We start from the raw sequence: 24043 nt of genomic DNA, 5'->3' as shown, positions 1-24043 counted from the left end.
CTTGTTACCTGGGATGAGCAGACTGCTGAGGGTTTCCTGCTGACACTCATGCTGCAAGATGGAGTTCATAGACTTTCCAGTAACTTTGCTCCACAAGGATCTGTTCCTAGCTCTTTGGCTCTTTAGTGGATACTGTCCTGCACTGTTGTAACTCCTAGTCCACGGCGTGGGTTGAGATGATCTGTTGGCTAGTCCTCTCCTGAAGTGTTCAGCACTGAATCACGCAGCATACAGGCACTTCAAGAAAAAAGTTTGTAAGAGGGCACTGTCCTGCGTCCTACCCATGCGGGGTACTGACTAAGACTGCTCTGTAGAGGGGACCTGGCAAAGGGCCAGGGCCCAGGTAGAACCACTGTGTAGAGCTATCTGAGCTGCGTCCTTTCTCCACAGAAGCTTAACTAAGACTCCTCCTTCACCCAAGGGACTAACTTCCTATCCAGCATGTGTGGTGCGCTGTGGTTTGGTGGAAAGAGGGCAACAGAAGAGTAGAAAGGGAAGAAGTCATAGGACAGAAGAAAGTAAAGATCCTACTGGTTCACAGAATCTGGTACATACAAATACAATAACCCTTTGAGACACTTCAGCTGTGCAGCTTCCACACTTCAATATTCAATACAGCGACATCTAATGGTCATCTTTAGTAATACCTTGGCTGCAGTAAGACCACAAAAAAGACAGACTTTTACGAAGGGTGTGAATAATAGTAACACCCCTAGTGGGAGACCACAGATGCACCACCATGAGCCACCAGTACTCTTAAATGCAGTAGCCCTCGTGGTCAGGCTGTTGTGGGTCCTGACTGTCAGTTTATAGGGTTAGTAAACCATGCCCTAAACTAAATTATATTATTTTCCCTTGTCTTACATCTGAATAGAATACAGCTGTTATTCGCCTTAGTCTAGTTAATAAAGCAATTAACTTTTAATTTATTCTAAATATATAATGATGATAACATTTATTATTAATAATAATCATATTAATAATTACCACTTCAAGATATAATATAGCTCTAGTTTTTTTCCTGTTATCATGTATAATACAAATTATAGTGTTTTCTAGTGAATATACTTGATAATGCAAAAAATAATAATAATAATAAAAATAAGATACTGCGGTTGGCCCCTCACAATCACGCCGCAGCTGGCGTCCTCGTACCTGACTGCATGGACGATTTTAAAGATATGAAATAAAGATTACACTTTTAATGGTGAGTGCCCTCCCTTATATTTTCTTCTATGATACTTGATAATGCTATGGTGCTCTACTCCATGTTGCTACAGTACCACTTGGAACAGATCTATGTAGAGTTGATACAGCTCCTTTGATCTTGATATGAATAGTAATGTCATACAGATCAGCCTCCTAGTAGCGGCAAAAGGTGAGCAAGATTTTTTATTTTTTTTTAACTTATATGTGTATGGAGGCAAGGATAAGTGATGATGTTGGAAAAAAAGGAACAGTTTGCAGTCTTGGCAAAAGAAATGAAACAACATAGTCCTATCAGGTATATTATGGGATGCACCAAATCATTTACATTGCTGTTAAGAACACTTAACAGTATATATTTTTTAAATATTCAGACTAAATAAATGGTTGTTCCCAAAATACTCCATAAAATATATTAATATGCATCTCATGAGGGAGAAGTTGGAACAAGACAGATGTTCTGCAGATGTCTCGATGGTTTGTAACATCATAATGTACAAATTACCGGCTACAATAGAAGATAAAAAGCTCTGTATTCTGTAATTATTTTATTCTGTCAGGGGCACAATCATCAATTCAAAATATGTAGCAGACAAGAACAAAGCATCCAATGGAAAAGTCCCAAAAGAGGAACTGTGCGGCTCTAAGGGATGCAAATATTTGAGTGTTCCTGGTCTGCATCCAATACAGAAAACATAAACATGGCTATTATTCCTGTTCCTGCTGCCATGTGCTACAGAAAGTGTTTCAGCACATCAGTATATTTGCAGGATTAAGAGCAACCTTTCTAGTGCCTTAACTTCATTTCAACAAAATAAAAAACAAGTGTTTAGTTAGGTTGGGTCCAGTAGTCAAAAGCTGTTTTTCCTAGCTTGGTTTTGATGCACATTGTATAGAAGTACAATCCTATCTCCTTACTGTAGCTAACTAATGCCTATAGGAATCAGCCTACCTATGATTAAGATAGAGAGGAAAACCTGAGCTCTTTATGGATCCTGTGCAGCTGCATGAGTTATATACACTGTGTACATTATAGCAGATATATATAGCATATATATACTCAGAAGTGTAATTAGAAATTGCTGGGCCCTGCAGCAAACATTCTGAAATTGTCATTCAGCTACCAAAAAACAACAGTATATAACAAGCAAAAACTGTCACAGGGGGGTTTCTTCGCTTACTTTTCTTTCATTTCTCCAGCCAGTCTGGACCACTATGAGGACAGCTCCCAGCCATCTCCACACGATTAGCCATAAAAACATTTTAGGCTCCAGGTAGTCTCTCTGTTAGCTAGCTGTAGGCTGCCCCAGTATGTAGTATTCCCCATGAAGGCATCTCTCTTATAGTTAGCATTTCCCCACCCCTAGTAGACATCCCTCTGTGGGTAACCCCCCCCCCCCCCCCCCGGTAGTTAGCACTCTCCCAGTATGTAGTATTCCCAATGTAATAGGCATCCCACCGTAGGTAATCCCTCTGTTAGTTAGCCCCCCATCCTCCCCCAGTAGATTGCATATGTTAGGCATCTCTCCTAGTATCCCCCCCACCAGAAGATAGCGCTCCCACCCCCATGTTAGGCATCTTGTGGCCAGAGCACAGAGGGAGCACCCTCTTGTGACCGGAGGCACAATATAACATTTGTTGACAATGGCTCCCCGCTTTGTTATTAAAGAGCCACATTTAACTGCATACGCAATTTAAGGGACATGGAGTGCCTGCAGTTAAAGGGACATTTGCAGCACCTGGGAGACCTGCTTGGCTGTTGGGTGCTGCTAGTGATGCAAGCTCAGGGGGCCCAGTCTGTTAGAGTACTCGACCACCAGACCTCCTGATGCGCCAGGCCTCATTGCAGCTGCTACGGCAATAGTTACTCCCCTGAATGTACTATATAAGGGTAGATATGTTTAGTTATTTCATACAATATAAGGCTGCGTTCACACTACGTATATTTCAGTCAGTATTGCAACCAAAACCAGGAGTGGATTAAAAACACAGAAAGGATCTGTTCACACAATGTTGAAATTGAGTGGATGGCCACCATATAACAGTAAATAACTGCCATTATTTCAATATAACAGCCGTTGTTTTAAAATAACAGCAAATATTTGCCATTAAATGGCGGCCATCCACTCAATTTCAACATTGTGTGAACAGATCCTTTCTGTGTTTTATCCACTCCTGGTTTTGGTTGCAATACTGACTGAAATATACTGACTGAAATATACGTAGTGTGAACGCAGCCTAAAATTGGACTCCTGCATAATGAATTGTATTTTCTGTTTTGCTAAATTAAACATTTCTTTGTACTATATCACTGAGTAATATTTTGCTTATTTTCTAGAAATCTTGGGAAATCTGGACTTCGAGTATCATGCCTAGGACTTGGTAAGTGTAATATTCCAATATTCCAATGGTCATGTAAAAATTAGATTTGACCTGGACCAGCAATTTCCTAGTTGATTCAATGTGTTGTCCCGCTCTGTGCTCAAACTTTCTAATTTGAATTCAGATTTACTTACCATTTAGTCTGTGCTATATTCGTTCACAAGGTGTGGGCTTTGTTGACAAATCAGATCATTCAGCACAGGGGTGAGAATCTGGTGCACCAATCGCATGCTATGCCAACATTAAAGGGATATTCCCCCCAAAATATTTTTTGCATTACTAAATAGCCTACCCATTGCTTTCATAGAAACATAAAAACATAGAAGATTGTCGGCAGAAAAAGACCACTGGGTCCATCTAGTCTGCCCTTTTAGTATTTTCTTTTTTATTATCTTAGGATAGATGTATGTAAGATAATAAGAAAGAAAATACTAAAAGGGCAGACTAGATGGACCCAGTGGTCTTTTTCTGCTGACAATCTTCTATTTTTATATGTTTCTATGAAAGCTATGGGTGGGCTATTTATTAATGCAAAAAATATTTTTCCATGTTTATAAAATCAACTTATTAAGGCATTTGCACTGTTTTGCTGCTTTTAGGTGCACTCAGCCCCTCTGAATGCACAAATTCATCTTAACTCTCTGACACCACTTCTTTCTCCTGGCCCCCACCCTCCATGTCAGGGATCACGTGTCCTTCATCTCTTCAATGGGCTTGGTTAGCACTTCTAACCCTGCCCACTGAGGAGAGGGAGGACATGTGATGCACTGAGATTTATTCACTTTTCACTGACTGCATACAGAAAGTAGAGCTGTGCAGTGCATACAGCATGCTGCAGCAAGACGGGCATCTTGTCATCTTGCCACCTGTGTAACAGAGGAGGATACTAGGGACAGTGAAGAGACTAGCAGGGCTCCTGTGTGTCTTTCTTATATGGACACAGATTAATTGGAGTACTAAGAAGCAGGACCAGGTTGGAATACCGCTTGTCCCCAATTCAGTACACTGGCTAATATTTGGAGAAGCAGGTGCACAAAGAGTCTGGGGGATACGGGTCTGTTGAATTCCTCTAGTATGTGCACCCCTATCTGCAACCAGTCACATAACACATGGTGTGGCTAGGGCCATAGTTACAGCTCTTGCTGCCCTAGGCATTCAGACTAAATAAATCCCCTTAGGGTTAATTTACAAGTGCAGGCATTTTTTTTATGTAGATCTGGCACAAATTTGCAGCAGAAACCATATGTTATATGCAAAACACTGACTTTGGATCTTACCCCCATACACAGAAAGTAGAAAAATCCTAAATCCATAAAAGAACAAACATTCTGCAACAGCAGATCTGCAGCTACAATTTACAGCTGTTTTCACCCATTTGGATTCAACCAGAGGGAGAAATATATTTTTTCTCCAGTACACAGCATGGTTGCAGCAGCTACATCAAAAGTATTTATCATTTATTAAAGCGAATCTATACCCACGGAACCATTTCCCCAAACTACTGGTGCCATACCTTAGATGAGGTGATGTCTTTTCCAAAATGCTGTTGGTGCCGTCTCTTGGGTGAAAAATCATATTTTATTCCTCAGTAGCTGTGTCAATTTCGCAGGGCCTAGAGCGTTCGTGCCCTAGGTCAGCGCCGCCTCTGGGGTAGTATTCTCTGCCTTTCCTGGATTCCCAAACTACCCTGGGACAGTTTTCTGATCTCCAACGTTCGCTTCTTCAATTGGGCATGCGCTGTAGCTATCCTAGACGCCGTAAGCACAGTGACACAGCCGGGCTTCATGTTTCACGCTAGCATGTCATTGCACTTGCGCTATCTAGGATCCCTACGTCGCAGACACAATTGAAGAAATGAGAGTTGGAGACTAGAAATCAGGCCCAGGGCAGTATGAGAATCGGGGGCAGGCAGGGAATACACAGAGGCGGCGCTGACCTAGGGCACAAACACTCTAGGCCCTGCCTCATTGATATACTGCTACTGAAGAATAAAATACTGTATGATTTTTCACCCAAAAGACGCCACCAGCAGCACTTTGGAAAAGACATCCGGGAAGGACTTTATCTCATCTAAGGAACGGTCCCAGTAATTTGCGGGGGGGCATTGGGTACAGATTCTCTTACTGAAGTGCCGTCCCCTTAACACTGCCGCCTTAGACATGGTACCTTGGGTGCCTAATGGCCAGTACAGCTGTAAGTGTGGCTTATAATGCAGCTGCTTACAGGTATTTTGTGCACGAGGAATACAAAAGATTGTATCATAAAAATTCCCTTTCAGTTTTATTTTCTTTAGACTACACAAAAAAAAATAGAAGGAAACAGCCTATAAAGCAGAAAAGATAATAGCAGAGTTCGTCATATGTATCATGTTTAGAGACACAAGAAGCATAATTAAAGTAATTTCCAATACAATAGCTTTTTGCCATATGATTGAATATATAATTTGAGGCTATCTCAAACCTTGCTGCAGTCCTTTTGCTTATGTTTCATTTTTATTAAATGCATCATTTTATAATTGAAAATGTTCGTTTGTTTTTTCCCTTTTTCATTTCTGTCCTGTATTTGTTTGATTTGGGTTAAATTATTTTGAAGGATGCAAATTGGTAGGACAAAAGTGGCTGAGAGGCGCACAAATAAAGAACCTGGCTATGGGCTTATATATTACCTCAATGACAAGCAAATACATCAACAAATGCTTAGTGTTTATTGAATAAGCTCTAGAGTTGATAACTAGAGCATGAGCTCTAGAGAATGGTAATGGAATAGTAACCTTTTAGTTACTATTGTAACATTGTCACATGTTCAACATATCAATCATGGTTACAACCTAAAAGCTAGCGTCCACTTTTTACCTCCAAGCTATTTTTAGATGCAACATTCTCACCGGCAATTTCATAGTATATCCTCATAGAGGTCAGAGCTTCTAATCCAATATAGACATGCCATGGCTAAGCATTAGACTTGAAGCTCTGTATGAGAAAAACTTATCTTTATTCACTTGGCAAAGATTCATATTTGCCATTCCATCTATTTTATTTTATCTGTCCCACATGGCGTTCAATTTAGAAGATTTCTGTAGAACTGAACAGTTTGTATTGGAATTATGGTCAATTAAAGGGCTAGTTCAGCAAAAAAACAATTCTTTCAAATTATCCGCTGCCAGCGATTTGTATTTTACTTCTATTAGAAAATCGCAAGTCTTCCAGCGCTTATCAGCTGCTGTATGCCCTGCTGGAAGTGGTGTATTCTTTCTGGTCCGGAGAGCAGGAGAGGTTTTCTATGGGGATTTGCTACTGCTCTGTTCCTAAAATGAACAAAGGTGGCAACAGAGAGCACTGTGTCAGACTGGAGAGTATATACCACTTCCTGCAGGACATACCGCAGCTGATAAGTACTGGAAGTACTGGATTTTTGACACTTTCTGGCACCAGTTGATTTGAAATAATTTTTTTCTTGTGAACAATCCCTTTAGAGAGTTTGTTTTAGCATTCTAATCTATTTTACATTATGCCGTTGATTGCTTTTGTCTCGTTATTGTTCACTCATTGGATTACACATTAAGACTATGTTCCCACTATGTCGGTTTTCAGAAAAGAATGGACGCTGATTGCAATTAAATCAGCGTCCGTTCTTTTCTGCAACGGTGGCATTGAATTCAATGCAGTGCAGCGGTGCAGTTTTCCCATTTCGTTATTTTAACTAAAGAATGGACGTTAAAATAATGAACAGCGTCCTGAAACAATAGCTGTTCATACAATATAAAGTACGGCCAGAGATGCTCGCAATTCAGTTGTAAAAAAGATAATGTTCCTGCAGTTGATGCAGCAGTATCGTCTGCAGGAACGTGACGAATGCCGCCTGGCGTCCGTCAGTACAACACCGTCCATTGCTATGCAGCGCCCATTGTTTATACACTGTGTGAACATAGCCTATACCTGATTGTGCATAAATCTGTGGCCATCCTAGCAACTCCGTAGTAATGAATTTAATGGCAAACACAGGTAAATGTATAGGCGGTATAAAAAATAATAGCAGTATTATATTAGGGGGCAGTGCTGAGGCATCATAGGCCAGTGTTTCTCTCGACAAGTAGTGATTTGCACTGACTATAATTATATCACCTATGAAATACTAAGGAAATTGCTCAAAACATGACCAGTTGGGAGTACCTGAATTTGAGAAACCTTATTATAGGGTACCATTATAATAGCACCATGTAATAATTTTAGATACATTTCTAACAAGATTCAACTTCGATGCTCCACCAGGCATGACGAACATGTACGTCATGGCCCCTCAAACACATTCTCAATACCCAGATTAAGGCTATGTTCACACAGCGTCAAAAATAAAAAGACGTCTGCTTTTTCTATTTAAAAAGATGTGCGTTATTTACCTCAGTTTTTTTCTTTTCCCTGCCCTTTCTCCATTTTTACTATTTAATTCAATGGACTTTTCAATTAAACACACACACACAAAGGCCAATTGGTAACACAAACTATTATAATGTACCACCAGCTGTTATTGCACTGACGGGCGGCCAATCTTCAAGATAAGGGACATCAGTTTGGACTCTAGTCTGTAATACAGGATGAGGGCACCACAACCTGTGTGACTATAGATGTGGTAGCATCAAGCTAAACCTAAAAAAGGAACCTGTTTTATTTTGTTCTGCCTCCTCTATGTAAGGGAGAGAAGTATAAGAAGTATAAACCTCAGTGCTCACAAACTAACCAAGGCAGCTCTCTGCCTCCCTCTCTGCCAGCCTCCAGCCTGTTTAGCCACTCTCAGAAAAAGAATATACAGTGCAGTAACTGCTTACCTACTCTTAGAGGGGTCACCCAAACAATTTTGTGTTTTCCATGAAAAGTCACACTTATTCACCATTCAAGACATTGACAAGGTTAGAAATAATGATTTGTATTTGAAATAACATTGTTTTTACATCAAACTTTGCTTTCGTCAGAGAATCCACCTTTTGCAGCAATTACAGCATTGCACACCTTTGGCATTCTAGCTGTTAATCTGTTGAGGTAAGCTGGAGAAATTGCACCCCACGCTTCTAGAAGCAGCTCCCACAAGTTGGATTGGTTGGATGGGCACTTCTGGCGTACCATACGGTCAAGCTGCTCCCACAACAGCTCAATGGGGTTCAGATCTGGTGACTGCGCTGGCCACTCCATTACCGATAGAATACCAGCTGCCTGCTTCTGCTGTAAATAGTTCTTGCACAATTTGGAGGTGTGTTTAGGGTCATTGTCCTGTTGTAGGATGAAATTAGCTCCAATCAAGCGCTGTCCACTGGGTATGGCATGGCGTTGCAAAGTTGAGTGATAGCCTTCCTTATTCAGAATCCCTTTTACCCTGTACAAATCTCCCACCTTACCAGCACCAAAGCAACCCCAGACCATCACATTACCTCCACCATGCTGAACAGATGGCGTCAGGCATTCTTCCAGCATCTTTTCATTTGTTCTGCGTCTCACAAACGTTCTTCTTTGTGATCCAAACACCTCAAACTTGGATTCATCTGTCCACAACACTTTTTTCCAGTCTTCCTCTGTCCAATGTCTGGGTTCTTTTGCCAATCTTAATCTTTTTCTTTTATTGGCCATTCTCAGATGTGGCTTTTTCTTTGCCACTCTGCCCTGAAGCCCAAAATCCTGCAGCCGCCTCTTCACTGTAGATGTTGACACTGGTGTTTTGCGGGTACTATTTAATGAAGATGCCAGTTGGGGACCTGTGAGGCGTCTGTTTCTCAAACTAGAGACTCTAATGTGCTTATCTTCTTGCTTAGTTGTAAAAACGCGGCCTCCCACTTCTTTTTCTACTCTGGTTAGAGCCTGTTTATGCTGTCCTCTGAAGGGATTAGTACACACCGTTGTAGGAAATCTTCAATTTCTTAGCAATTTCTCACATGGAATAGCCTTCATTTCTAAGAACAAGAATAGACTGTCGAGTTTTAGATGAAAGTTCTCTTTTTCTGGCCATTTTGAGCGTTTAATTGACCCCACAAATGTGATGCTCCAGAAACACAATCTGCTCAAAGGAAGGTCAGTTTTGTAGCTTCTGTAACGAGCTAGACTGTTTTCAGATGTGTGAACATGATTGCACAAGGGTTTTCTAATCATCAATTAGCCTTCTGAGCCAATGAGCAAACACATTGTACCATTAGAACACTGGAGTGATAGTTGCTGGAAATGGGCCTCTATACACCTATGTAGATATTGCACCAAAAAACAGACATTTGCAGCTAGAATAGTCATTTACCACATTAGCAATGTATAGAGTGTATTTGTTTAAAGTTAGGACTAGTTTAAAGTTATCTTCATTGAAAAGTACAGTGCTTTTCCTTCAAAAATAAGGACATTTCAATGTGACCCCAAACTTTTGAATGGTAGTATATATATATAGTTTTTTTTCACCATTTTCCTTTTACATTTGATAAAAAAAATGGAATGTCTTCCCCCTGCCGGGCTGTTGACAGCCTGCCATATCCAACACAATGGTTTATTGCTTTACTGTTTGCAAACTCTTTAATATCAGGAAACTCATGTTTGTAAAAAAACAAAACACTGAAATCCAATTTGCAGTCAAGGGTCTCACATACCAGCAGTGTAAACAGATCAGTAAAATCCATTGTGTGCATTGTCTCTGAATAGAGGGCTCTGCAGTTTAATAACTTTCGGAGTGGATTTACGCAGGGATGGTTATGGCTGTGTTGATCTCAGTGGAGGATGCTCTACAGAACACATTCATTATTAAGATAACAATACTTGTTATTTTATTGCCTACTTAACTATTAACAGAGATCCTTGGGTGGGGTGGGCAGCCACATTTATTGCATGATTTTAAATTAAAGAGTTCAAGCTGAATTCTAATGATACTGTAAATACATCAAAGGGAAGCCCCAAGGAAGCAGAAGAGGGAGGAAAATAAGAAAATTTACATGATTTTTATGGTGTGGTAGCTATGGTTACAGAATCTGTGGGTGTCTTACGCTGTGATTATTAAAGCAGAATCACTTTGAACACATTTACAAATGCTCGTACACAAAAAGCTATAGAAATACAATGAAAGGAATGTCTCTTTTTGGGACATGTTAAAGTAACTAGAACCATCCTCTTCTGCTAGGGCTGAGATCATCACCCAGCATGATAATATATTGAATGAAAAAAACGTTCAATTTTAAAAATGTGTATTCTATCGGTAGACATAGGGTTAATAATCTAGTTACTATCAGGCTGCCTTATAATTTGTCTGCTTATGTTTTGTTTTAGCTTTAGTGTTGGAAACTACATCCACTTCATAAAATGATTAAGCATCTGTATGCATGATACTCCCTGGGGCTATGTTCCCACAACATTTTTATTGTCAATTTATAATTTTTGTTGGTCATTTTGAGTCCAAAGAACGTCCATTAATTTTGTGGTTGGGTTGCTCGTTGCAATAACAGCTGTTGGTACGTTATTCTAGTTCAGATTGGCCTTTGGATGTGTCTTTAAGTGTGAAAGTCTATTGAATTTTATAGTAGAGACAGTGAAAGAACAGTGAAAAAAAGAACTGTGTGTGAACAACCAAAATATAACGTTCGTTGTTTGCAAAAAAAAAATCCGAAAATAATTGTCATGACCATTATTTGACATCCGCCGCAAAAGACGTCCTTCATTTAATACACTGTGTACAAATGGCGTCCGTTATTTCATAGACTTCAATGTAATTCATTGAAGTCAATTAAAATGATGCAATAATGGGTTTATTTTTACCAAAAAACTGACACCTTTTTACTTTTTTTTTTGTTTTACTTAGTGTGAACATAGCCCTAAGGTGAATTATTATTACAAAATGTATTTAACTTACCTCATTAAAGTGTCACTGTCGTGAATTATTTTTTTTGCAGAAATCAATAGTCCAGGCGATTTTAAGAAACTTTGTAATTGGGTTTATTATCCGAAAAATGCATTTTTATCATGAAAAAGCAGTTTGAAGCTCTCCCCCCTGTCTTCATTGTTCTCCTATGGAGAGAGCTAAAGAAAAGACCAAAACAGGACAACAAAGAGTTAATCTACAAATCCCTCACGGGATATCTCCTGTGACAGTCACCAGTGACCTGTCTGAGCTCGGATTACAGCTGTCACCCAGCTCCGTGCCTGTAATCCTCTGTTATCTGCTTTCTGCTGCCGGCTAATTCCCTCCTTCCTCCTCCCCCCTCCCCTCTCCCTAGAGCAGACAGGGGACGACTCCTGCAACAAGTCACAATTTTCAGATTTTTTGGAGTGGATGAAAAAGAGGAAGGAGGGGGGGACCTGGGAAAAGGCTTTTTACATGCAGATAATGGCAGATTTGGCTAATAAACCCAATTACAAAGTTTCTTAAAATCGCCTGGACTATTGATTTCTGCAAAAAAAAAAAATACGACAGTGACTCTTTAAATATCATTGACTGAAATGTATAGAATGTGGTGTGTGTATGTGTGGAATAATCACATATACTCCTAGATCAACCATGGAATAGATGGGGGCCCATAGTAAACATGAAACTGAGCACCCACAATGCTGCAGGGTTTTTAACCCAGGGTAAAAGACTCCTCCAAGAACACTCTATGATCCCTGAGCTTCTTCCCAACCCACTTCCTTGCTAACAATACAGATGCTCTGGAGAAAGAAGTCTTGTGCAGGTACTTAGCACCTGATAGCAAAATGGCTAGGCTGCCTCTTTCCATATTATCTGTATGTTCTGCCTATGGGTATAAACACACACACCATATACGCAGCGTATTTACTGATGCGATACGCAGCAAATACGCAACAAATACGCAGCAGATTAGATCTAAATAACTGAACACAGCATCAAATCTGCACCGTCAAATCTGCTGCAGATCTGCTGCGTATTTGCTGCGTATCTGCTGCGTATACGGTGTGTGTGTTTGTACTCTCTCTCATATATATATATATATATATATATATAGGACTTTGGATATACATAACTAAAGCTTATAGGAGGTCTCCAAGTCTTTAGTATTGCTGGTCTATCATTAGAATAGGCAATCAATTTCAGATTGGTGGAAGTCGAACTTCTGGCTCCCCCACAATCATCTGATTAAAGGGGGTCACAGAGCCTCTTTATTACCCGCTATTGAATCCAGGAAAATTCCTGGAAGTTGCCTCTACAGGAAGAGCTGATATTTGTTACTAGAGTTTAATACAGTCTAGGGCTATGTTCACTCAACGTGAACACTGGGCCGTTCCGTGACTTAAGTACCGGCCGGGTGATCTTTCCGGCCGCGGAGCTGTGATGCGGGCGCATCAGCACGCTTGCTTCACCAAGCCGCTTCACCGAGCCGCTTGCTTCACCATGTGAACTGACAGGTCTTTCTGCGGCCAGAATTCACTGAATTCCGGCCGCAGAAAACTGACTTCAGTTTTTCCGGCGCCGCATGGGATCCCGGCCGGAGCGTATACGATGTGTGTACGCTCCGGTCGGGATCCCATTGAAAATAAGGCTATGGTACACCCCTCAAAGCTACGGCTGTAGTTTTACGTAGTGTGAACATAGCCTAAAGCAGGGATGTCAAACTCAGGCCCTCCAGCTGTTGCAAAACTACAAGTCCCATCATGCATGGACAGCCAAAGCTTTATCTTTGGCTGTCCAGGCAAGATGGGAATTGTAGTTTTAAAACAGCTGGAGGGCCTGAGTTTGACACGTCTGGTCTAAAGTGTCACATTAGAGAAATGCCATACTATATATACATATATTTAATTATTTTTTATGAGCTATACTGTATTCTGCATTGTAGATAGAGAAAAAGTGGCACTACAGTCCAAATGACATCACTGGGATTTCCTGGTACAATGCAGGGAATAGGAATGAAGTGGGAGCTTGTGGTCTGCTGTCTTGATTCCACCCGCTCAGGAGCTATGGAGACCAGCAATGAGGAATTACATTTCCTGGCAGCTGCTCTCCCCTATAACTAAATTACTCCCACTCATAAAGAAAACAATTCAGGTGATAGATGTATATTAGAAAATTACTGATGAATTGCTATTGAATTTCCCTCTGCATAATAAGGCTTTGCTCAAAGATTAAGCTGAAATAAAAACTTCCATTAGAACAGTAGTTTTTCAGATACATATTTTTTTTCTCTCCCATTCTTGCTTAAAGCTACATTTCAATGTTTGTTACTGGAGAGCAGTGCATTGTGGGAGCTCAGATAACAGCTACACTGGGAACTGAGAGTAGAATTGAGCTAAACTGCTTTTGGTTTCCAAGGGCAACTGTAGACATTCGAAAGAAGGTACATACAGATTAAAAGGGAATGAGGGGGTTGGGGAGAGAGAAAAATAGGTAAAATAACCAGTAATATAAAACAGAAGTTTATTTTCCAGTCTGACACAGTGCTCTTAGCTGCCACCTCTGTCTGCGTCAGGAACTGTCCAGAGCGGTAGCAAATTCCTATAGAAAACTTCTCCAGCTTTGGACAGACAGTTCCTGTCAAGGACTGAGGTGGCAGCAGAGAGCACTGTGTCAGACTTAAAAGAATACACCACTTCCTGCAGGACATAAAGCAGCTGATAAGTACTGGAAGACTTGAGATTTATAAATAGAAGTAATTTATAAATCTATATAATTTTCTGGCACTAGTTGATTTGATTTTTTTCCCACCTTATTACCCCTTTAACTTTTAATTTAGAAAAAAACAAAACTAATATGCATATAGAGTCAGTAGACCTGTATATTTTATTCCTTTAAAATCTTCAAGGAAATACATAAGGAGGGATTTAGTAAGCACAATGTGGCAGAATTCTGGCTCAGACTGTTTAAAATGACAGTAAACATGCTGGATTTAGTCAGCGTTTTAAGCACTTTACACCTCACTAGACAGTTTTGAAAAATGCCTTAAAGGGTGTGTGGCTCAGAGAAGTTGTAAAATCCTCCAGTTTTATTAATGGAGTTCTCCATTAATTTGGCGTTGAATATTGATGTAAAGTGAGCTAAGAGGCGACATAAGGGAAAGTGGTTAACATGTTTAGCCAGATGTAAGAAATGTATCGCACAGCATGCACCACGGTGATACATTTGGCACTGTCTCTGCCTGTCTCATCTGATTTTATACTGTATGAATACATCTCCCCAATGAGTCTTTTATAGCGTTTAAAAAGTTAGACACACTGCATGACAAAGGTCTGAAGTCTGCATTTTATGACCTATATTTTATCAGACCACATGGCAGAACACACTGCTTGATGCTTACAGCCGTAGGTATCTGTAATGTTACCTACCTGATGGAGGCCATAAAGATTGTTTAATGATCTTTTTCATTTCGTAGAAGTGGCGGGACACGCATTTACATAGAGTGTGGGAAGAACAACCAAAGATGGACTCTCACTGTGTGCTTAAAATACTAATATATTCTGTGCCTGTAGGGTTATGGAGTACAAAGGCAGAACGCAGAGAGACAGAGTGTATAAAAGCCTTGTAAATGCTACGTTTAAATATGCTTCAAATGAGCAACGTCATCAATATGCACAGCCAAAACACATTTTCCCTTAAAATAAAAAACTGTGTATTTAATTCCTTACATTGAATCCCATCATGTTGTTTTAGATTAAAAATCCCATGTGAATCACTTTGTCGATCTATCTTTTTAGAAGTCTCCCCTTTTTATAGATACATAGCCAAAAAAATTAACACGTCGGCAAGTAGGGGGGACTTAGGAGCTCCCTGCATACTGTATTATTGAGCCCATTGTATTCCACAAAGTAATAAGCACCTGAATTCCAGCTGTTTGAGCATATATATATATATATATATATATATATATATATATATATATATATTAGTAAGCTCTCTTTTAAATTATGCATAATGTGATTTAAAATATTTAATTGCAAATATATATGTGTGTGTGTGTGTGTGAACATGTAGACCTCATGTATGCATACTTTTATTTCAAAGACTTCTAGAGATTACTATACAGCTCACAATGCAATAATAAGCCCCAAACAGCATAGTAGACAGAAAAATAAAATGTGATAGGTGTCGAAATATAGCAATGCAGGCAAACCTAAAAAAATATACTGACCTGCAAAAGTTAGCATGTTATGCTTACGTTAGAGTTGACGCTATAAAAATAATCTTTTCCTTTGTCCTTTGACAACAAACTGACTGACCACTGCTGACCAATAGTACACTACAGAGGAACATGGCTGCAAGAGTTCAGATTCCCAGGGAAAATGGAGCATTGAAACTGGTGGGCTGCCTGCATAATGTATTGACATGGCAGATCCTCTGTGAGATGTTCTTTGATACTCTTCATTCTGACTGATCGATGACGGTCTTGAAGTGAAGATCTCTTATCTGTTTACTCACAAGGACTTAATAAAGTATTGGAAATGGGGTTTATAACTCCTTTAATCTGCTGTAAATGAAACATCTAAATACCGGTTCTCAGTTCTCATTTGTAAATATTGCCGAAGAAGCAGCAGACCTGAAATGTAGCAGCAGGAAGCAGGCAGACATTTTTTTGCCAATGTTGATTCATCCCTAACTTGTTTGTGTGAAAAAGTTTATAAGGTGTGAACCTGTAATGGCTGCGTGTGGCAATTATATCTTGGTATATATATACCAATGCTGTTATAAATAGACATGGGATAAGAACAGGAAGAAAACCTTGTGCATTAAAATAGTATTGAGCATTTATATAATGAATCATTATGAATATCGATATATTTAAGGTACAGCCTAATTTCCTGGAGGGAACTATTTATTTCCATGCCACAATGGATTTTATTAATATAAACTCTGAAGGACTTGTAGATTGTAGGGTCATTTTGGATACAACAGCAACATGAGCTATATATCTAAGGCTGGGTTCACACTGCGTTTTTGCTATCCATTTAACGGATCCGTTTTTGTGTCCGTCAAAAAAAACGGATCCGTTTTGATCTGTTTTTTTTATAATGGAAGTCAATGGAAAAACTGATCAAAACGGATGCACACAACTGCATCCGTTTTTGCAATCCGTTTTTCATCCGTGAGAAAAACTGATTGAAAAACGCAGTGTGAACCCAGTCTATGGGCCCTATTCCACAGTAACGATAACACAGGTCAACAGCATTTTTGGGGCCAAAGATATTTCAACGAATTTAGGGTAACTTTGGGGTGCTGATTCTGAATATGTCATCAGTTTTGCCAGATTGGCTCAAGTTTTTGAGAATTTTCGTGAAATGTGTAAAAAAAAAAAGACGTAATTTGCTACACGCGCATTAACTTTATTGCTATTGTCATGAATACAATAAATTTTACAAAGTAAATGTTCATTTTAGTTTATTTTAACTAGTTTTAGAAAGTAATCTTCAAAAATGAACAAGACATGAAAAAAAACTTGAGCCAATCTGGCAAAACTGATAGCATATTCAGAATCAGCACCCCAAAAATACCCCAAAATCATTAAAATATTTTGGACACCAGTAAATTTTTTTTTTTTGTTGACCTGTGTAATCGGCCGGATCGGCCCCATTTGCCCCGATTCGGCCGATTATTGTTCGTTGAAATAGAAAGAATGATCAGCCGATGATCGTGTCATCGGCTGATCGTTCATTTAGGGCCAGACCTAAAATCATCGTTCCACCACCGCGCATCGCTACGGTTGAATAGCGGTGCGCGGCGGGCGACTGACGATTTGAGAAGAAACAGCAGCAGCATCATCATACATTACCTGGCTGCAGGGCTTCTTCTCTGCGCTGTCTTCATCCCCGGGTCCCGCACGCTCTATCTTCTGAATGGCCGGTCAGCTGACGGAGCGCTCAGCCAATCACAGGCCGGGACCGCCGCGGCCTGTGATTGGCTGAGTGTGGCCTGTCAGCTGACCGGCCATTCAGAAGATAGAGCGCAGGGGACCCGGGGAGGAGACGGAGCGGAGGACAAGCCTGGACAGGTAATGTCCTGCAGGTAATGACAGGACAAGCCTGGACAGGTAATGATGCTGCAAGGGCTGCTAGGACATCAGTAACGATGTCCTTGCAGCCCTCGCTCAACGATCATCGGGCCGTGGAATAGGCCCAGTAAACGAGCGACGATCTAGCAGATCGCCGCTCGTTTACATCGTTGATCGGGCCCTCCTCGGCCCGTGGAATAGGACCCTAAGAATAAACTGAATAAAACTGTAAATAGGTCTATTCACTTCAGTCTACTCTTTGTATGCCGACAACTCATGAGGACCTTGATCCAGGCTTCACATGACAGTTTTCCTTGACTGGAATTATCCAGAGTATAATAGGATTATGAGATTATGGAAATTGTGTTATTTTAGTATTAGATAATAAACTTTTTGGACAAAATGTAAAACTATTGGCCAAACAGAAGCAATATGCAGAAGATAAAAATAACAAAACCCTATCCCATGTGTAAAACAAAATTTAATTAAACAGGTTATATGGGATAAGAAAAACATGTCTGCTTTCTTCCAGAGCTGGTATTGCAGCATAGTTGCATTAAAGAGAAAGACTACATCAGAGTCCTAAACAGACAGAGGCATGCCTTTAAAGGACAAGTGCCATGAAAAACTTTTTCCCAGTAATTGAAGCACATTACAAAGTTATATAACTCTGTAATGTGCTTCAATCACCTATCTGCCTCCCTTCCCTGTCTTTTCCCCCCTCCACCCCCCACCAGGAAGTGTCCTGACTCACACAGACCTGATTACTGTCGTCACCGTCACCAGGCAGCTCCTTCTTGTGAGGATGAGTCATCAGCAGGAGGGCTGCTCTAGGTCCTGTTACACCAGCCTCCCCCTCCTTGTCAGGTGACTCTGCTTGCTCAGCTTATCTTCTCTAGTGACATGACTCCTTCACTGAGTCCACGGCAGCAGGAGAGAGGGTATGAGGGGAGGGGGGAGCTGCCTATGTGCCGGAGTCAGTCTGAGGGAAGATAAGCAAGTGAGATGTGACAAGTGATGGCTTGCAGTTGTTCAGCCAATGGGAGCTGAGCAAGCCTGTCACCTGACAAGGCAGGGGAGGGGGGAGGCTAGTGTAACAGGAGAAGGAGCTGAGAGAAGAGCTTGGTGACGGTGACGACAGTAATCAGGTCTGTGTGAGTCAGGACACTTCCTGGTGGGGGGTGGAGGGGGGAAAAGACAGGGAAGGGAGGCAGATAGGTGATTGAAGCATATTACACAGTTATATAACTTTGTAATGTGCTTCAATTACTGGGAAAAAGGTTTTCATGGCACTTGTCCTTTAAGGGGGGGGGGATGTATAGCTAGTTTAAATAACAAATTCATGGAGTAAACAGGCTAATATAAAGTACAAATGATCCAGCAATTTGGTAAAAATTGAATATGTTTATTCCAGATCAAAATTAAAATACAGGCATATACTGTACACTATGATGCAGCACACCACATGGGTACAAGTGATCTGATCTGTTTGCACATTCTTGATCACTGACGGTGAGGTTCCACATGTGAAATTGCCCAAAACGTTAAATTATCAAATTTCTTGCATGGTATATAACATAAGTACAAAATACCACCAAACTGCATAAACATCACATTCAAGAAATAAAAATGATTAAAAAGTGATAAAAAAATATATACAAGTGTGGCAATGATAAAAACTACAGATCATGGCACAAAAAAATGATGCCTCACACAGCCATTTAGACCAAAAATAAAAACATCACGTTTTATTTGCCCCAGGTCTGCGACGCCTCTCCTTTCTTCTTTCTCCCCACTCTCCTCATCATTAGGAACTCCCCCAGGCAGAATTTTTATTCATCGCTCGTCTAAACTGCACCTGTGTCACTATGGCACATGTGCACTGTTTAGATAAATGAGGAATAGGAGAAATTCGGCCTGGGGGTGTTCCTTATTATGAGGAGAGTGGGGAGATAGAAGAAAGGAGAGGCGTCGCAGATCTGGGGCAAAGACATTCTAGGCTACGCCAGTATGACACAACGCTGCGGATTAAAAGATCTTTTTTGCTGTTAACAAGTCACCAGGCACATTTCAAAGGAGATGACTGGTAAGGACTTACTCTAATCAAATGGATGGTACTAGTGTTTTCAGGGTGATGTGAAAGCTATTTTGCATATACTCTCCTCCCTAAGTTCCAAGTTGCAATAAATCTTTTTCCACAAAACTATATATCAGTCAACTCAGCACCTCCAGCTTTACATGGTGTCAGTAGGCAAGACTGTATTTTCATGGTGACAGGTTCCCTTTAAATCATTATATTGCCGTAATCTATAAATGATTTAAATGCAGGCTTTACACAAGAATTAATGCTTCATCTATTTGTGTTTTGCATTGTAACCTTCCAATAAATATTACATCATTTTTATTCATTTCAGGAACGTGGGTGACATTTGGTGGCCAGATTTCTGATGAGGTAAGACACATTGCTGTTATGTATTTTGCTTGCTCGCTTTGTATGCTTTGCATTATTTAATAAATATAAGTAATTTCTTGGTTTACCGCTAACAGTAAATCAAAAATGGAAGTCTTTTTTTCTCATATATTTAAGGAATAAAAGGAGATGACTCATCTGGCACAGAAGGACTATGCTGCTGCATATTCGAAAACTTTACACAAGCATGAGTTCACTCTAGAACTTTATCTACCTAAAGGGGAATCCTCAGATAGATAGATAGAGCAGAGCTATGTAGTATTAAGGTTTGAAGAGAAACCTAGCGACAGTTCAGTATAGATCTAGATATCATAGTTAGAGATGAGCGCAACTTGAGCATGCTTGAGTCCGATTGTTTGCCATTTTAATACTGGTGGCTGAAGAAGTTGGATGCAGCCATAGGGAGTCTGGGAAAACATGGATACAGTCTACATGGATCCTAAACATCGCCTAATAATGTTATTCGAGGAATAACTACTCGCATCCTAGATAGTGTTCAGATAGGATAATAGGAGTGTATTCACCTAAAAAATCTCTCTCAACAAGCATAAATGTCTTCACTGACTATTCACTTCAACCATTAACATATATATCTATATCTATTAATATATATATCCTACCACTGTAAGACCTGGGGGTATGGGTGCACCCACTAAGGTAATGTTCCCTAATCAAATGGAATAAATGTTATGCAAACACATTGGGGGTCATTTATCAAGGGCTTTGCACCTATTCTTAGGCGAATAATTGGATTTTTTGCCCTATTTGTCTGGGCCCTATTACACAGGACATGCAGAAAATTGTTATATCGTTTGAATTTAAACAATAATTGTTGTGTGTAATTGCAGGCACATTCGAAAAATTGTTTGTGTGCCGTTCGCAGATATAGATTGGACCATAAAATCATAGTTAATTGCTCACTAATCAGTGTAATAGCAGATCGTTCATTCTTTTGCTGTGATCAAATGGAATAAACGATTGTGTAACAACCTTAACTAACGACTATGGTTCTATGTAAAATGGTTAATGATTTCAAGTTAACGATAAACAATCTAGGTTGCGATCGTTTGTCGTTGAAAATCGCTTTGTCTAATAGGACCTTTAGACTTAATAATAAATGGCCCCATTGTTTTTTTGTTTAACTAAAAATGTGCCAGGTCTTCAAACAGATATTCCATGCAAAGATAGTCCCAAAGGCATTTATTCTATTTTTACTCCATGTTTTTATGGCTCGAATTAGAAGAAGCTCCCAAAAGAAGGGTATCGTGATTCTTCTGTGACAATTTGATGTATTCCCAGTCCAACTCTTGTAGTTTAGCTGAATGTATTCGCACAGTGCTTTGCAGTGCTGTCATCTTACCACTCTATATGTTCAGGGTTACAATTCCTCTGACATTTTTTAATGACTTTTTTTTTTCAAGGAGATTGACCACTGGATAGTTGGATTTAAAAGTAAACTGTACCTTTCCTGAAGCCAATGGCACCTGGCAAACTTATAAAATCCCCTTTTTACTTCCTCAAGTGTCAAAGAGTTGGGGCCAAGCTGCTTAAGTGCCACATCCTCTCACTTCCCATTCCCTCCTTGATTAACCCCTTAACGACGTATACTTACGCCCTGCGGCCACCTCGGGGAGTTCAGGGGGGGCGCGCGGCGACCCCGCTCTGAACCGCCGCGGTCCCGGGTGTGGCATGTAGCCCGGGGCCGCGACTATTAGCAGGCACGGTCCGATTGCTGTGCCCGCTGATAAAGTAATCAGATGCAGCTGTCAAAGTTGAAAGCTGCATCTGATTACTTACTTCTGCCCATCCGTGGTGGTCTAGTGACGTTGTCCCAGAGGAGCGATCGCGTGTCTTCACCGTAATGGCGCTGATCCCGGCTCGGCACTCGGTTGCTTCCAGCTGCAGCAGCCGAAACCAATCGAGTGCCTATCTCATTGATCTATGCTGTATATCTATTTGACCACACATTGAATTTTTTTCCTGCTTTTGCAGTGTACTTTATGCAAAAATTCAGCCTGTCATTGCAAAGTACAATTAGTGGCGCAAAAAATAAGGGCTCATGTGGGTCTCTAGTTGAAAAAATGCAAGTGCTATGGCCTTTTAAGCACAAGGAGGAAAAAAACGGAGGTGCAAGAATCGTAATTGGCCTGGTCTTTAAGGGGTTAATGTAAAGGGCTCTGTATGTGAGTCAAGGGAGGGCAGGGAGGTGAGGGTGAATGAGAAGGCATGTCAAGCCGTGGAAATTGAGCATCTTATCCCACCTTCATGACATTTAGCTAGGAAATAAAAAGGCAATGTTATAAGTTTGGCAACCACCATCAGATCCAGGAATGGTATAGCTTATATTTATACCCTAACAGCTATTCAATAGTGTCTGCAGCTCCTAACAGCAATAAAGCTGACAGAGTCCCTTTAAATTTCTTTTACATGTTGTAGCCTCTTGTATAGAAATTGTCCAAGCAGCTAAAAAGTCCTCTGCGATCACAGTTCCACAACCTCATGTATGCCGGAGGCAAACACACCACATGACTCATCCCAACAAGATTCCAGATGTTGTTTGTGTCAGCGGAATCTATAGAGGCTTGCACTATAATGGTTTGTCTTGTCAGAGATTTGTTGCAAAAAAAATGACAACTGCTTTGCCAACCCTGGGAAGCAATCATAATTCCTTAGCATCAATCACTGGCCCTCTCATAAATGTTTATTACTTATGTCAGTCACCTGATCATCAATCATTGCTCCTCAAAGTCTATATGTGAAATGACTAAAACGGGACAGGTTTATATTTAGATGTATAAAAGCAGTATCTATTCCAAGTGATGTCTTATTGTATTGAATGCTATAGAACAATCTTAGCAAGCTGTGAAAAAGGAACTATTGATTTGTTCCCTACTTGCTCAGTCTGCAAAAGTTTTAGGTTAAATATCTTTACTGCTAAAATGCTATATTAACTGTTTCATGACCCGGGGATTGTTAATGTATAAACGAATCTTAATTTGTCAATGAGATATAGATAGATGCAAAACAATGTATACAAGCACAGACATGTCACTGTAAAGGTATAATAATATCCTACATGGTGTAGGTTATTTTGTAGTAGCTCCCTGTATAGCCAAAAGCAGTCTAATGTGCTTTCCTATATAGCAGGAATATGTATATATATATTAAGGCATACCACTCCAAACAGAGCCAAAAAAGACAACAAAATGGATGAGTTTAAAGGTAAACTATCAGCAGCTTGGACGAATCTAACCTGCTGATAGCCCCCTATAGTGCCCAGGACACTGAGGAGGAAGGTATATTTGTTACCTATGTCATCCAGCTCCATCGATAATCAGGGAAGAAGCAGGCCAGATGACGCTGTGGGGTGGGGCAATGCTCCTAATAGTGCTACTAGCCAAAGATTACACTGACTAATGCTGCGTTTACACAGAGCGATAATTCGCCCAATCGATTGTTTAACAATTTTGAAGCAACAATTTTGTTTTTATAACGATCAGCGTTTAGACGAATAAATTGTTAGAAAAATTGTTAGAAAATTTGTAAGAAAAATCGTTATTGCGATCGTTTTAAGATCGCTTAAGCCCATTTTTTACATAGGATGAATCTTTGAAAGACTGTTTACACAAAGCGATCTGCGAATTTTTAGCGAACAACGAACAACGATTTGAGAACATGTTGAAAGATCAAAATGAACGATTTCTTGCTCGTCGCTTGATCGTTTGCTGTGTTTACACGGAACGATTGTCGCTCAAATGCGATCGTTATTGCGAAAATTCAAAGGATAATCGTTTCGTGTAAACGCAGCATTACAGTGTGGGACCAGCACCAAGGAGGAAGGTGAGACACATACCTTTCTCCTCAGCGTCCTGGGCACTATAGGGGACTATCAGCAGGTTAGAGTTGTCTAATACTACAATTTACTACTTTTGGTAGTAAATTTGAGAATTCCTTTTGAGCATAGATATTCATTGTAGGTGTAGCTCTTCATAAAGGAATATTTTGCATTTGAATAGTGTATAAATGGTCGTGGTTCTCGGGTGTATAGT

At 40.2% G+C, this 24043-nt stretch overlaps 1 protein-coding gene across 2 annotated transcripts in view; it reads left to right on the top strand.

Annotated features, from left to right (window-relative positions):
- The window catches only part of KCNAB1 (potassium voltage-gated channel subfamily A regulatory beta subunit 1), a 214543-nt gene that overhangs the window by 133515 nt on the left and 56985 nt on the right, over nt 1-24043 (top strand). For both annotated transcript variants that reach the window (XM_069975298.1, XM_069975299.1), the window contains exons 2-3: nt 3545-3588; nt 19939-19976. In XM_069975298.1, the coding sequence (XP_069831399.1) occupies nt 3545-3588; nt 19939-19976 (82 nt within the window). The remainder of the gene's footprint in view (nt 1-3544; nt 3589-19938; nt 19977-24043) is intronic.

Source organism: Dendropsophus ebraccatus, chromosome 6 (genome assembly GCF_027789765.1).
Source record: "Dendropsophus ebraccatus isolate aDenEbr1 chromosome 6, aDenEbr1.pat, whole genome shotgun sequence".
Classification (NCBI taxonomy): domain Eukaryota; kingdom Metazoa; phylum Chordata; class Amphibia; order Anura; family Hylidae; genus Dendropsophus; species Dendropsophus ebraccatus.
Note: the sequence above shows the minus strand (reverse complement) of the source record. Positions and strands in the feature narration are given on the sequence as shown.